At 33.2% G+C, this 15,304-nt stretch overlaps 2 protein-coding genes across 2 annotated transcripts in view; both read right to left on the bottom strand.

Moving 5' to 3' along the window:
• dgkb (diacylglycerol kinase, beta) overlaps nt 1-939 on the bottom strand; it is a 96,768-nt gene extending 95,829 nt beyond the window's left edge. The window contains exon 1 of the mRNA XM_056474422.1: nt 823-939. Within this exon, the coding sequence (XP_056330397.1) occupies nt 823-892 (70 nt within the window). The 5' untranslated portion in view covers nt 893-939. The remainder of the gene's footprint in view (nt 1-822) is intronic.
• Nucleotides 940-12,886: 11,947 nt separating this feature from the next.
• Nucleotides 12,887-15,304, bottom strand: part of agmo (alkylglycerol monooxygenase) — an 81,911-nt gene continuing 79,493 nt past the window's right edge. Inside the window, exon 13 of the mRNA XM_056474461.1 lies at nt 12,887-13,662. Coding sequence (XP_056330436.1) covers nt 13,582-13,662 — 81 coding nt within the window. The 3' untranslated portion in view covers nt 12,887-13,581. The remainder of the gene's footprint in view (nt 13,663-15,304) is intronic.

Below are 15,304 nucleotides of genomic sequence, written 5' to 3'. Positions count from 1 at the left end.
TGTTCCTCCTTCCTCTTCACTAATGAGCCATGTAGTCAAACAGCACTCCAGCCAATCAGACTGAGTGAAGCCCTGTCCTGCACAGGAAACAGCTTCCTCTTGAGGTATCAATTATTCAGATTACTCAATTAAATGCAGATGATCTCTGTCCTCTGCATGCGTAATGAAAGTTCCTTTTTATTGACAGTTGATTTGTTACAAATGAAAGCAGGTTTTGGGGTTATTAAAATGCCACAGATATTGTATGCATCTTTATGTGACTGCTTTATTATTGGCATGACAAACCAACTAAAACGGTCTAAATATAGTTTGATCTCTTTATCTCAGTGGTAAAGGTAATGCAAACACAGGCTGTTGCAACCGTTTTCTCTCAAAAGAGATTATAAATGACACTTCGGTCACGCTGAATCCCAGCATTGCATTAGCACTGAAAGGAATCAACATTCATCACGGATGGATTATGTATTTAGGGGAATTAATAACTGTCAGTCAGAATTTTCTCTCCACTTATAGTCTGGTGGCGATTGGATTAGGTTGAATTCTTAACCTTAAGCTTTAGCCAGGAAATGACATTTCCTTAAGTGACACATGCACAACTGGCATTAAATGGTTTGATTTGTATTCCAGTAAACTGGAAGCCTGTCATTATGACTATATTGTTGATGGAGATGCTCTCTGAGATCATAATGAATTGAATTGAAACACGAAACTACATGTTAGAGGATATCTGTACTGAAGCCTAAATGCTGTACTAATTAACAAATATTTGACAACTTTGGTCTAGATCAACCAACTAAAGATTGATTTAAGTATAAGCCTTACATTGTGCATAGTCCTGAAGACGAGAGAATTCGTTTGGACTCAAAGTGACCCACTTTTCTTCATTAGACATGATGTGCCACTGCTTATCTGCCACTGTTTACATTACAATGAGATCCACCAGCTCAGGCCCTGTGGAGAGAAAGAAAGAACTGTCCATCATCGTGACAGTATGTGATATGTTTATGAATATACAGTTAAAAAAGTTTTGGCTGATTTGAGAAACAGCTGAAACGTGCTAAAACTGCTAAAACATGCCAGCAAAATGTTAAACATTGTAGAAAATGTGTCAGCTACATGCTAACTCATACTGTCAATAATAAAACATGTTAATAACGAGTCAAAAGGTTCTAATTCATGCTGAAATAAGGCTAAACATTGTAGCAACATGCTAATTTGAACAAAAAGCTAAAACATGCTTACCATGTACGTATAAAAGTCTGCTAGTAATATTCCGCTACTGATAAGCTAATGCTATTGAAGTAACAAAAACTAACAAAAGGTTAAATATAGCAGAAACATGCTAGCAACCTTAAAAGATGTCATAGTGTAAATAAATATAATGTTGTGCAAGACGTATGCTAATGTTAATAGTCATAACGCAAGCCAGCAAGATGCTAACATGGTAAAACATGCCAAAAGCATTAATACATTAAAACCTTGTGATCAAGCATGCTAAAAATCCACTAGAAACATGCTAAGACATGATGGCATAGTTTCAAGACATGAAAACATGTTAAAACAAACAACATGATTATTTATGCTAAACACAATAAGCTAACAATGCTAGACATGCTTATTCATGCTAACATGCTACCAACATGTCAATTCACATTAGCAACGTTAAATAGAGTTAACAATGTTAAAACATTTGTATTCGTTCAACATCATTCAATAATTAATTCTTTCCAATTCATTCTGTTTCTCATTGCAAGGTTTCAAAGAGTCAGACAAAGCTCTCTAAAGCCTCTAAAGTTTGTCCTTATAGACTGCTCCATCTAGTTTGTGTAATATCAACTAGCAATAAGTCTCACTTCAGATTTCTGTGTAAGTCCGTTTCATAAATACTGCCCACTGGTCACCACAGAATAACAGGAACAGCATCTGTCACATGACGACAAATAATCAAATGTGCAGCATCATGTCAGTCAATACTGTAGTCAAACCAGTTGTCAGTGACAGGCATTGATTTATGTGAAGCAGTGCTTTGTAAGGTTCAAAATTGACTGGGTCCAGATACCATTCCAAATTTTTGGGTCATTATGGTTTTTAAAATGTTTTTTGTAAAAAATTTTAAAGTGTAAATGTTTTAAAAAATGTTTTAAAGCTATTTTCAGATGTATGAGGAATGGAAAGCTCAAACAGACATGCTTGAATTGAATGTGTCCTTTAAAAGCATTTGAGTCTTCCATCAATAAAACCAGTAAAAAAAAAATATTGATTTATCGACCTTAAAGTTATTCATGCTACTGTACATAAACCTAAAAAACACCAACATCTAATTAAACCTTCAATTATTTATTTTTTTATATACATTTAATAAAATGTTATATTTAATTTTTTTTAATCAAATTAAAATGAACAAAATCTTCGTTTTACCACAGTAACATATGGGGATTATTGTATGGTTTCAAATTTGTTTTATTAATATTGTTATTATTATATAATACCTATAAAAGGAATAACTATGGCTTTATATTATTACATAAATGACAGCGACATTTTATACAATTTTGAGAAAAACAATATATATATATATATATATATATATATATATATATATATATATATATATATATATATATATATATATATATATATATATATATATATATATAAATAATAATATGTTTAAAAAAAATTTAAATCAATCATTTTGCTTCGCTTTGTCCCTTATTAATCAGGGGTCGCCACAGCAGAATGAACCGCCAACTATTCTGGCATATGTTTTACGCAGCAGATGCCCTTCCAGCTGCAACACAGTATTGGGAAGCACCCATACACACTCATTTACACACACACTTCGGCCAATTTAATGAATCCAATTCACCTATAGTGCATGTGTTTGGACTGTGGGGGAAACCGGAGCACCCGGAGGAAACCCACACCAACACTGGGAGAACATGCAAACTCCACACAGAAATGCCAACTGGCCCAGCCGAGGCTCGAACCAGCGACCTTCTTTCTGTGAGGCAACAGTGCTAACCACTGAGTTACCCTGATATATGGATAAAAAAGCCTATAATATTAGCTGATAACCAGTACAGTACTTAAATATTACACATCTCTTGCATTTTTGTATCTAAATTCAAAAAGCTGCCACTTTCTACAACAAATCTTTGCATTAATCTAACCAGATTTGCTTGTTGTGACTATTCTACTCATAATAAACTTTTCATAATAGATAAGCAGTGGCGAAAAGGAACACATTACAAATACTCACATTACTATAACTGAGTAGTTTTTCTCAGGAATTGTAATTTGCAGAGTAGTTCTAAAAATGTGTACTACTACTTTCCCTTGAGTGCATTTTTAATGCTGTATCGGTTCTTTTACTCCACTATTTTCCTTCAAACTGCAGTCTCCACTTTATATTTCTTTGTCTGAGGGAATTGGCTGAGTAGAATAATCATTCATGTGATTCCAGTCCAACAAAATTGCACATAGAAGGTAAATCAAAACTACCTTATTTAACAACACACTTTACATGCCAATTTGCACATAACAGCTGCACATATAACGTTGTATATAGTAATAAACACATACATACACTTGTCAATCTGTATATTTGCATTCACTACTTCTATTTTTAAAAAATATATATTTATTTTCTGTTTTTTGTCCTGTCTCTGTTATCCTGTTGCACTGTAGAAGCGAAAACAAATTCCTCGTATGTGTGAACATACCTGGCAATAAAGCTCTTTCTGATCTGATTCTGATTCTCAAGACATGGGCGCTTTATAAATGCAGCAAACTGTTTGAAAGCATTAAAAGTGTAGATGTCCGAAATCTTTGCATGTAATTAGACTGTTTAAACTGCATGTCACTGATGAGAAAATGATGAAAGTTTACTGCATGAGGACTGAAATGGCCTTAAACTAAAATAACCAATGCACTACAGAATGTTACGTATTCACACACATGCACTAATTGTATGTAAAAGGATCTTCAGATCCCATTGTAATAGTCAATACTCTTGAGTACTTTTAAAAAGGCTACTTACTACTCATACTTTGAGTAATATTCACAACAGATACTTTTATTTTTGGGCAAGTAATGGTACTTTTACTTGTTCCTCGCCACTGCCGCAGGACTTTTGAAGCTGCGCATCGATGGATTCGCTCTTCAGTGTTTGAACTTTCAGCAGTGAACTTCTATGTTAAGCTGCTTTGACCCAATCTACATTGTAAAAGCGCTATAGAAATAAAGCTGATTATGATTTTTCAGTACTTTTTCCACCACTGTAGATAAGTAGTGACAAACATAACGAATGAATTTGAAAAACTTTTGGCATCTGAACTTTAAACAAGACTCAACACTAAATGAAAACTCAATTCCACATCCCGTCAAACTCCTTTATTCCTACGACAAGTGCAGGAAGTGCCTGAAGCATGTGTCTATTCTGAAAGATGATCTGTATTTATGAATGAAAGTTCTTGCCATGTTAAGATCCCAAAACAAACCCTTCTCAACATTACCTCAGGGTAAGAAAAATTGATGATCTCTGCCTCATCTTGACCTTAACCATCATTCAATTTCTCTTGCACAGCACAATTCATGGTTGAAATACAAGCTAGGAGCACAAAGTGACAAAATGATATAGATTTACATGTCAAAACATCAAACACATAAGTGCATTTTCAACCCAAACGCCGTTAGTATATCAGCATCCTACGAGTAACCAATGCAAATACAGTCAAGAGCTCAATCATATTGTGGCTGGTAATAGATGGAAAACATCATTTCCACAAACACAAGTGCAGAAAGCTGAGATGCACTCACCTGATGCTTCTCCAAGTCAACAGCAGCGATGCGATGAGCATGTTATGTGTTTTTATGCGTCCATTACTGGCGGCGTCAAGTAAAAGCCTCCTACTGTTAGAACAGCACTGTTTGTGTAAGAGAAAATGAGCATGAGAGCTGGAGAGAAAGAGAGAGATCTACTCATCTGCAACAATCAGTTTTCATGGCTGTGCTCTCACACGCACACATATACACACTCCCTCCCATCCTCGTTTTCCCCTTCATCTCTCCATCTTGCTATTTAGCAGGCAGTGGATCTGGGTTGTGATAGTGGAAGGCGACGTTGAACATTATGAAACAAGAGGGCTTCTGTGTAAAGGATGTCTTTTCTTTGACCTGTTCATTTGTTAAGACTCTCACCAACTGCCAGGTAACTCAGAGACACATGGTGTGCAAAACTGTATGACAACTTTCATATTAACATACACTCTAATAAATTCCCAGAATTTCACAACATGTTACTGTAATTTTTTTTTACAGTGAATTATATTAGTGTCACTTTACAGGATTTAAATGTTAAATTTTATGTATTCAGAATTTTATTGTGAAATTAAGGCAAGCATCATGATTACAGCAAATTACTGTAAAAAAATGGCTTTTGCACATTAGTTATAGGAATTAAAACACTATTAATATTTTATTCAACATAGAAATTAATGCACACTAACTTTTATGCTAGTACTAGTAATATTTAGAAACATTTACAGAATTACTGTTATTATGAAGTACCTCACAGTAACTTTCTATGTAACTTCCTCAACCTTACTATAAATTTTCATACAGTACTTTACTGTGAGTAATGCAATTATTACCCTGTAATTTACTGTAAACTTAACACGCACACATACACAAACTCCCTCCCATCCTTGTTATCCCCTTCATCTCTCCATCTTGCTATTTAGCGGGCAGTGGATCTGGGTTGTGATAGTGGAAAGCGATGCTGAACATTGGAATGAGGGATTCGGTGTAAAAATGTGTCTTTTCTTTGACCTGTTCATTTGTTCATAATATAACAAACATGAAATAATGATATTAACGCAATATACTGGATTAAAAATGTTAAAGTTAACCAAATTCATAAATATGCAAATACATTTTTTTAACATTTTCCATTTTTGATAATCTCAAATGTTTGTAAATATTCTTAAAAATATCATAATTGTTTTATTTAATTTCAATTTATTTATTTTTATTTCTTTATTAAAAAAATCTGGGAACAAATAATCTATGGCCACCATATTATTTAACATTTGTAAAAATAAAACAAAATAAATAAAAAAATACAAATGTTTTTTGTAACATATTTTGAGTATTTTTGAATATTTTATTACTTTAAGTATACCTTAAGTATAGAAATCAAATCAGTAGATCAAATTTATAAATCTACTAAAATAAGAAATCTAAATCTACTAAAATGTGTATATATATATATATATATATATATATATATATATATATATATATATATATATATATATATATATATATATATATATGTGTGTGTGTTATATATACACACATACACACACATATATAAAATCAAACAAATAAGTCGTTCTCCAGAAGAAAAAGTATTTTAGGAAATACTGTGAAAATTTTCTTGCTCTGTTAAACATCATTTGGGAAATATTTGAAAAAGAAAAAAATTATAGGGCTAAAAATTGACTAACAAATGGGCTATATGCACGCAGACGTCGTGTTTAAGATCGGATTCCCTTAAAAATCTTCACTGCCTGTTAGATATACGATATGAAGTGGGTCTCAGATCAGACAAGAAGCACTGCATTAAATTCCATTTCCCCCCACCATGTCTTTAAGATAAGACATTACCCCCGTACTTTCAATGGAATTTCTGCGCAAGCCTGATGCTACTGACGGCGCTAGTGGTTACAATGGTCTTTCATCCTGTTTTATGCTTGAACAGCTAAATGAATACTTAAGTTTATTTAACTGAATGTATCGTAATTACATTACAACATCGATGCTGCAACCTTGTGAATTTGAAAATACTCACATTAAACTTTCACCAGAAGTTTATTGTTGGCTATAAAACTCTATCTGTGCATAGAGCCTATTATCCATTTGGAAAAGCTTTATCTAGAATAATAATTTAAACTAACACCTTATGATAATTGCTTTTCAATTAATATTCATTTGAAAGCCATTTGCAAACCACTGAAAATATAAACACAACGAGATTAAAAAAAAAAGTTACATAAACACCATTTGATAAACAGTCTTGTTACAAGGCTAAATAAGGCCACAAATCCCATAATGCTGTATATGTTAGCGCAGTCAACAAACATCCTGTGGAAGAGTTTCATTGCAGGCCCAGAGACATAAGGATGGTCTCGTTTCTTTCTAGTTGTGCCAGTCGGTGCGAGCGGCGTAAAGCTATAATCTGAACATGAGTCATTTGGGCTTTTTCTGGCAGTCCAACAGCACATTTGCGAGGCTAACGGGACCCATCTGCCATTTCCATGAGGACAGGCCTGTTATTTTCCCCACATTATACATTTTACCTAATCAAGTCTCTGAATATGGTATCCAGCGGATTGCGTTTTGTACTTGTAATGCGGATCTCACTGTCAGCAGTTAATAGAGTGTAACAAGCCGACAAAATATTAGTGTAAAAGATGTTCGGGTCACTGCTAATGTGAGTTATCCTAACATCGCTGAACTCAATGTGAAGGCATGTCAGATTTGTATCAGACTAAGCTGTCTTGTGATTACATAGAGCTGCACTGGTTTATTTAAATGAAACAAATACTGAGTACATGCATGTTTCTGACTGTACGGCTGTAAATTAACTTGTTTTTTAAGGAGCATTTATTTACATTGTTAACCTTAATAATAGTGTTTTTAAAGGGATAGTTCACTCAAAAATAAAAAATGGAATCATTTACCCATCCTCAACTTTTTTCAAACTGAGTTTCTTTCTTCTGTTGAACACAATAGAAGATATACTGAAGGAAAAAAACAACTGAAGGAAATACTGAAGAAAAAAAGACAGCCATTGACTTCCATAGAATTTTTTTGTTATTACTATACATTTTTCTAACATTCTTCAGAATATATAATTTTGTGTTCAACAGAAGAAAGAAATTTCTAAAAGTTTAGAACCCCCTGAGTGTGAGCAGTGGTGTAAAGTAACAAATTATAAATACTCAAACTACTGTAATTGAGTAGTTCTTCCAGGGTATATGCAGGAATTCTAAAGGTAATTTCAATACCTTTTTAAGATTTTTTTTAAAGATCTTCTCAGAATATTTTAAGACCTCATCGCCACTTCAAGTTCTAATCAGTATTAACCCTTTAACTTAATAAACAGTTGTAGTTAAATAAATCAATGGACCACAATCATGCAACAGAACTCAGATAAGCTCGGAAGAAACAAAGCTTGAAAGAATAAATTACATGGTTGTTTTCAGCGACAGGTTTCAGCCAGTGTTTAAACTCTTCTTTCTCCAACCAGGAGCACGCAAACTTACATTTTCCCAGTGTAATGTAATGTTTCCCAATTTGCCCTATGGTATTGCCGCTACATGTGGGGAGCGTCACATCGCCTTCCCGCGTTTGTCGCAAATTACATGACATCACCCGGTTGAAGGAGCTTGGCCTGACGCGCACTGACCTGAACCAATCACTTGGATCGAGCATGCTGTTGTTAATAATAGGAGGAAAATAAATATATTTATGCGTTTTTAGACTCAAACTGTTTGGAAAATGCTTAAACAAAATTTAAGACCTCGTAAAAACGTATATATAACGTTAATATCTTTTTAATATCTTAAAGGGCCTTAATTTTCTCATAATTGATTTATCAACTTTTAATACTTTTTAATACCCCACCGAAACACTGTTTTCACCGGAATTGTAATATACTAAATAGTTTTTAAAATGTGTACTTTTACTTATGTATGATTTTAGTGCTGTCTCTGTACTTTTACTCCACTAATTTCCATCAACCTGCAGTAACTACTTTATTTTTTTTTTGTGTGTATGGGGATTGGAAAAAATCAGTCCTGTGATTCCTGTCCAATCAAATTGCACATAGAAGGTAAATCACATCATGAGGAACTACCTCAAGACATGGGCGATGATCCAAGTAGACAAAATCTTTACACACATTGACCCAGAGACTGTTTAGACGCATGTCACTGATGAGAAGGTGACGGATGTTTATCGTATGATGACCGAAATGGCCTTAAACACCAGGTACAAGACATCAACATGACATCAGATTGACGTTGTACCCCAACGTCGTGGAGACATTGGAGCATTTTGTCTGGAAACAAAAATCGGGTTGACATCAGAACCTAACGTTAGGCCGATGTCAATCTCCAATGTCCAACTTAAAATCAAACAAATATCAATGTCTATTGATTTTACCGCTTGACGTTATGTGGACGTTACAACTGTGACATCTATCAGACGTTGGATTTTGGTTGCCATACCTGATGAATAAAATGTCAGGTAAATGTCAGTATTTTACATTAATATGACGCTGGTTTAAGACGTTGGCTCGACGTTGGACTTTGGTCACTTTCTAACACAATCTAAACCAAATATCCATGTCATTTGATGTTGTTATTGGACGCCAAAATAACATTCTCCTTAGATGCTGGTAATACATTGAATTTTAGTCATCTGACATCACAACCTAAGTCTAACCTAATATTAACGTCTTATGGTGTTGTGCGCCTGCTGTAACTATACCTAAATGCACTACAGAATGTTACATTTACACACATCAACAAAATGTAAATGCATCAGCTTTTTACAGCATACTACTCCCTACTCTTGAGTAATTTTGAAAGGGCTACTTTTTACTCATACTGTATGTACGACAGATACTTTTACTTGCATTACATTTTTGGGGAAGTAACAGTACTTTTACCCAAGTATGATTTTTCAGTACTCTTTCCACCACTGAGTGTTAGTAAATGCAGAGGAAAGGCTTGTTTTTGGGTGAGCTATCCTTTTAACTACATAAAATATAAAAACAATAAGACAAAAACTGATATGGGGTTTTAATATTGTAACACTCACTATTGTTGATTGCTATTGCTTGATATATTGAGCAGCTTTCTTTTTGTTCTTTCGAGTGCAGTCCTTTTGTCAGGTCTTCGGTGCTTTAAAAATTAAATGAAAATAAACTATTGATATTGGAATCATTAAAAAGGTTTAATGGCAATTAAAAATACACACAAAAATGGGTAACACTTTAAAATAATGGTCCATTAGTTAATGTATTTTATCTGAACATCAACAACTGTCTGGTTTAGCTCCGCTACTAAATACGACCTCCAAAGACTACGTCGAATAGTTCGGACTGCTGAGCGAATCACTGGTACAACCCTTCCTACTCCCCAAGAACTGTACTTATCCAGAGCGAGCAAAAGGGCTGCCAAAATCACTCTGGACCCCTCACACCCAGCACACTGCCTCTTTGAACTTTTACCTTCTGGTCGACACTACAGAGCACTGCGCACCAGAACAGCCCGACACAGAAACAGTTTCTTCCCTCAGGCAATCCATCTCATGAACACTTGATGATAATAATTGTGGAACCAACATCACTACTTGCTATACACTTTTATAAACATATACACTTATTTAACGACACACTTTACATGCCAATTTGCACATAACAGCTGCTCATATAACGTGAATTTGTACTTACTTTTATTTTTTAAAATATATTTATTATCTGTTTTTTTGTCCTGTCTCTGTAATTCAGTTGCACTGTAGAAGCTCTGTCACGAAAACAAATTCCTCGTATGTGTGAACATACCTGGCAATAAAGCTCTTTCTGATTCTGAATCACAGTGAGTTAACATGAACTAACCTTATTTAACCTAAATAACAATAACGTTAACAAAGATGAATAAATACTGTAATAAAAGTAATACTAATAGTTTGTTCATGTTAGTAAATACATTAAAGGAGCATTATTTTAAAGTGTTACCAAAAAAAGGTTTCTGCTGTTTGTTCAACTACTCATTTAAAATGAGATGAAACAACACAATTCTTCAGTTTTTTTTTTACCAGGGGTAAACTTATTTGTTTTAAGCTCCATCCACTTAAATTTGTAAAAACAAATAAATTAACTTCAATCCTTCATGTTGTCCCCACATAAATCAGTTGTGTTGAACCAAGCATTTTTTTACAGTGTACATAAAATCCAATTAAAATGTACGGAAATTATGTAAGTTCAAGCTGCACAAAGACTGACTTTAGTCTAGCAAGTTATTTATTTTACAAAGCTCCTGCTATAATCATTATGGTTCACAATTCTGAGGATTTATCAGGATTATCAGTGAAAAATGTCAGAATTGTGAAACAGGTTGCAGTTACATTTTTTTTTTTGCACTCAAAGGTAGAAATTGCAAAAATTATTGATGCTGTCTACAAAGCAAAATGAAGCTCTTGCTTAAATGATATCTAAATTTTGTAGTTTATAATAAGGCAAAAGTCAGTGAATGTGCACATCAAAGTCCTGTAAAAAAATAAAATAAAATAAAAAAATAAATACATAAATTCTGTGTTTTCAATCTGTTCTGATTCCCCAATAGATTCAGAAATGCAGCAGAAATGTGGTTTAATGAATTTGCTTCTTATCTTACCTTTTATTTGAGTCAATTTAGTTCATTTTTGGTGCCATTTGTAGACCGTTCCCAGATAATTTCCCCCTGATACTAAATTCCAGAAAAAACAACAATTATCATGTAAAAAAAAATGTAACCCTTCTCCAGGAGTTGATTGTCCAGTAACACTTTATTTTGATAGTCCATTTGAGTATTAGACTGTCTGCTTAATATCTGTTGATACTGCTGATAAACAGACATTTAACTGACTATTAGAAACTTTGCAAGTACATGTTAACTAACATTAACCCCAACCCCAACATAACGGTTTACTTATAATCTAATGAGAATTAGTTGACATGTAGATGCAATGTAACTTAAACTCAACAAATGGACCATCAAAATAAAGTTTTTTCTGCACTGAAAAAAAAGATGTCTGCAAAACTGTTGCAAACAATTTATTTGTGTTGAATTTAAACAAACAAATTAAATTTAAGAAAATTCAACTTAATTTGTTTGTTTAAATTCAACCTAAATAAATTGTTTACAACCACTTAACGTAAAAAAATTTAGTAAATCCAAGGATTCATCTTTGAATAATTTTTTTTCTGTGTACACAGTGATTGTTCAACACAAAAAGCAGCTTTTTTATCACGCAACAGGTTTTATACATGCATGTTAGATGCAAATATGTTATTCATAAATGCATGAAATGATGATTTGATAAGTTTCACCATGTAGCCTGAAAAAGTCAATGTGTTAATATTCTGCACTTATTTTAAATAACTTCTGCTTCTGTCTGTAATAAACACTAATTTAAGTAACATTAAATTCAGACACTCCTCCAGATCTGTGAGCAAGACATCCAACAAATTTGTCATTAATTATTTGCAGCACTTCAGCACGCCGCCACACTGAAATCCCAGGTGTGAAATCAAGATGTTATCCAACTAAAAGGAAACTGATGAACCACAGATCGTATGATTTTAGAAAGCTGTTTTAATTCATGTCAAATCCGCTCAAATGTTTGCATATACAGTATAACGATGAATTGGGTTGGGGTTAGATTTATAAAATATGTTCAAGTAAAAAAATAAAAATTATTAATTATTAATAACCTAAACATTCATTTATTCATTAAGTGTATTATACAAATTAAAATATAAGGATATTTTGTGTAGAGGCCTGATTTATGAACAATTTAATTGTAATTACATACATTATAAATAACCTAAAAACATAAACATAATAGATAAGTGTAATATGATAAATACTATATAGCATATATTTTATTATACCTAATTACACTCAAATATATCATACCATTTTGTAAAAAAAAGGTATTGTTAACTATTTATTTATTAATTTGTTTATTTTTATTCCTATTTATAGTAATAATATTTGGTATAAAACCATTACTATTTTTAATATTATTATTGTTATTGTTATTATTATTATTAATATTATTATTATTATATCAAGTCATTATACTGGTTAAAGGTTTAAGCGATTTATGCTTAGAGAATTTCTCCTATGAGTAATGAAACAGTACAGTGTACAGTAGTTATCTTAATTAAATAAGGACATTTTTAAGGCCCTGTAGCACCACCTGCTGGCATCTTGTAGAACTGAATCACATCCCACCACAGCTAACAACCCGCCTCCATTCATTACTTTATTTTTCAGATCAACGTCTAGGAAGAAAGATTGTTCCTAAAACACAACATACATTAAGCTACATAAGATTATACTAAAATTACATTCACCCAAATGCATGTTGGTCATTCATGTGATCGTTAAGAGCTCAGACAACCTTCAGTATGAAAAACTAATCTAAAACATACTTTCAAAATAAGAAAATTGAGTAAATAAATGTCTAAAAAGTGAAATGCACATAGTTAGTAAATTCTGTATTTAATCTACTGCATGCATTACTTAAGTGCATAATGCTGAAAAGTTCACTTTAAACTGGTTAGTACCATTCTGAGTAATAAAAACTATGTTATTGTACATATACAATAAATGTCTATATCGTGTTAATTTCATCATTCGTATCATTTGAAGAGCATCTGTTAATCTATGAATGCCAGACTGAAAGAACACTGATTTGTTACGTTTTTTTTAAATGAGGTGGTTTGTGGTCACTTGGTTAGTTTTGTTTCTTCATCTTGTCTGTTCGCTGTTTGACACACTGCAGACTCCAGTAGATTGTTGAGATCAAGACAAAAGCCTGCAGAAAACACAAAGATGATCATTATTAGATGTTTCTTTTGATTAATATTCAAGAAATCTTGCATAAACTTTAATATATTTTTAGAAATTCCCATAAAAAAAGAGAAATTCACACAAAAATGATAATTTGCTGTTCATTTTCTCTCCCTCAGACTGTCCAAGATGACTTTTCACTTCAGTATAGAAACGAGGTGTTGATTCATAATAAAAGTCTAAAATGCAAAACACAATGACTACCAGCACTTTAAGTGAGTATTTTAATTTTATTTATAATTGATTACTATTTTATGAATCAAGAACCACCAAAATTGCTTTTATTATTAAGGGAAAGCAAAATACAGCCCTGTGTGAAAATTTTTAGTAATTTGGTTTCTGCAGCAATGGCTTCTGAATGGCTAGGGAAAAGAAAAACAAGATAATGGAGTGGCCTAGTCGAAGTCCTGACCTGAATCCAATTGAGATGCTGTGGCATGACCTTAAAAAGTCGGTTCATGCTCAAAAACCCTCCAATGTGGCAGAATGACAAGAATTCTGCAAAGATGAGTGGGCCAAAAGTCCTCTACAGACCTGTAACAGACTGCATTTTGCAGTTATCCTTTCAGTCTGTTGCTTTTTTCTTATTAATAAAAACCATCATTTCAAACTGCATGATGTGTTTACTTGTGTTATCTTTGACTAATATTTACATTTGTCCGATGATATGAATTGTTAAAGTATGACAAACATGCAAAATAAATATGAAATTAGCAAGGGACACCTTTTCTCACCACTGTAAAATGTATATCACTGTGCACTATAGGTTAGACATTTCAAGCCAAAACTTGAAATCATCAATTGTGAGAAACCTAAATGTCACATAACAGAAATATATACTACATAAAAAAAAAGAGCCAAAGGTCAAGCATGTGGCCAAAGCATCTCCCATGATGCATCTGGACTGGAGGTTCACAGAAGCCACAGTGGAAACGGGCCAGAAGTGACATTCTTCCAAAGAGCTGTAACCTTAACTGGCCCTCCTTCCTCGCGTTCTAGACCATAAACTGCATCCGAGCTCTAAACTCGGTCCAAAATCATATTCTATCTATCAGAAGTGCCTCTCTGATGGGAAATAAGGAGTTTCCTCAGGAGCAGCACAGCTGTTTCCCTCTGAGAGAAGAGAGAGACCAAGGGAAAGGCCTGTCCTGTGCTTCCTGACCTCACCATACCTGAATCTACCATCATACGCCACTGCACGCTCACCAAATCAAAGAAAATGACCACCTTTAGGAAATATTTTAATAATAAAGGAATAGCCATAATATTTTATTTCAAATTAGATGCATTTAGTTGAATTTTTTGCATGTATTAGGCTTTACACTCACTTTTTTATATTAAAAAAACTGCGTTGTTCTACGTTGATATTTCTCAAATATTAGCTCAATTATATTTGTTACAGCACCAGCATATTGTGTAAGCCATGAAGAAGTGTTTGTACAACAAAATACAAGTGGTATAAAACTGATAATAATCAAAGAACTCTTGAATATTTACAAAAATAGAGCTTTAGTAAAAATAAAGCACTTACAGACATATAAATTAACGTTTAATTCGGCCACAGAAATAAAACGCATGTGTGTTACTCTGGAGAGCACACTGACAGA

This window comes from Danio aesculapii, chromosome 15 (genome assembly GCF_903798145.1).
Source record: "Danio aesculapii chromosome 15, fDanAes4.1, whole genome shotgun sequence".
NCBI classification, from domain to species: Eukaryota; Metazoa; Chordata; class Actinopteri; order Cypriniformes; family Danionidae; genus Danio; species Danio aesculapii.
The sequence above is the reverse complement of the archived record's forward strand: the minus strand, read 5'-3'. Positions and strand labels throughout refer to the sequence as shown.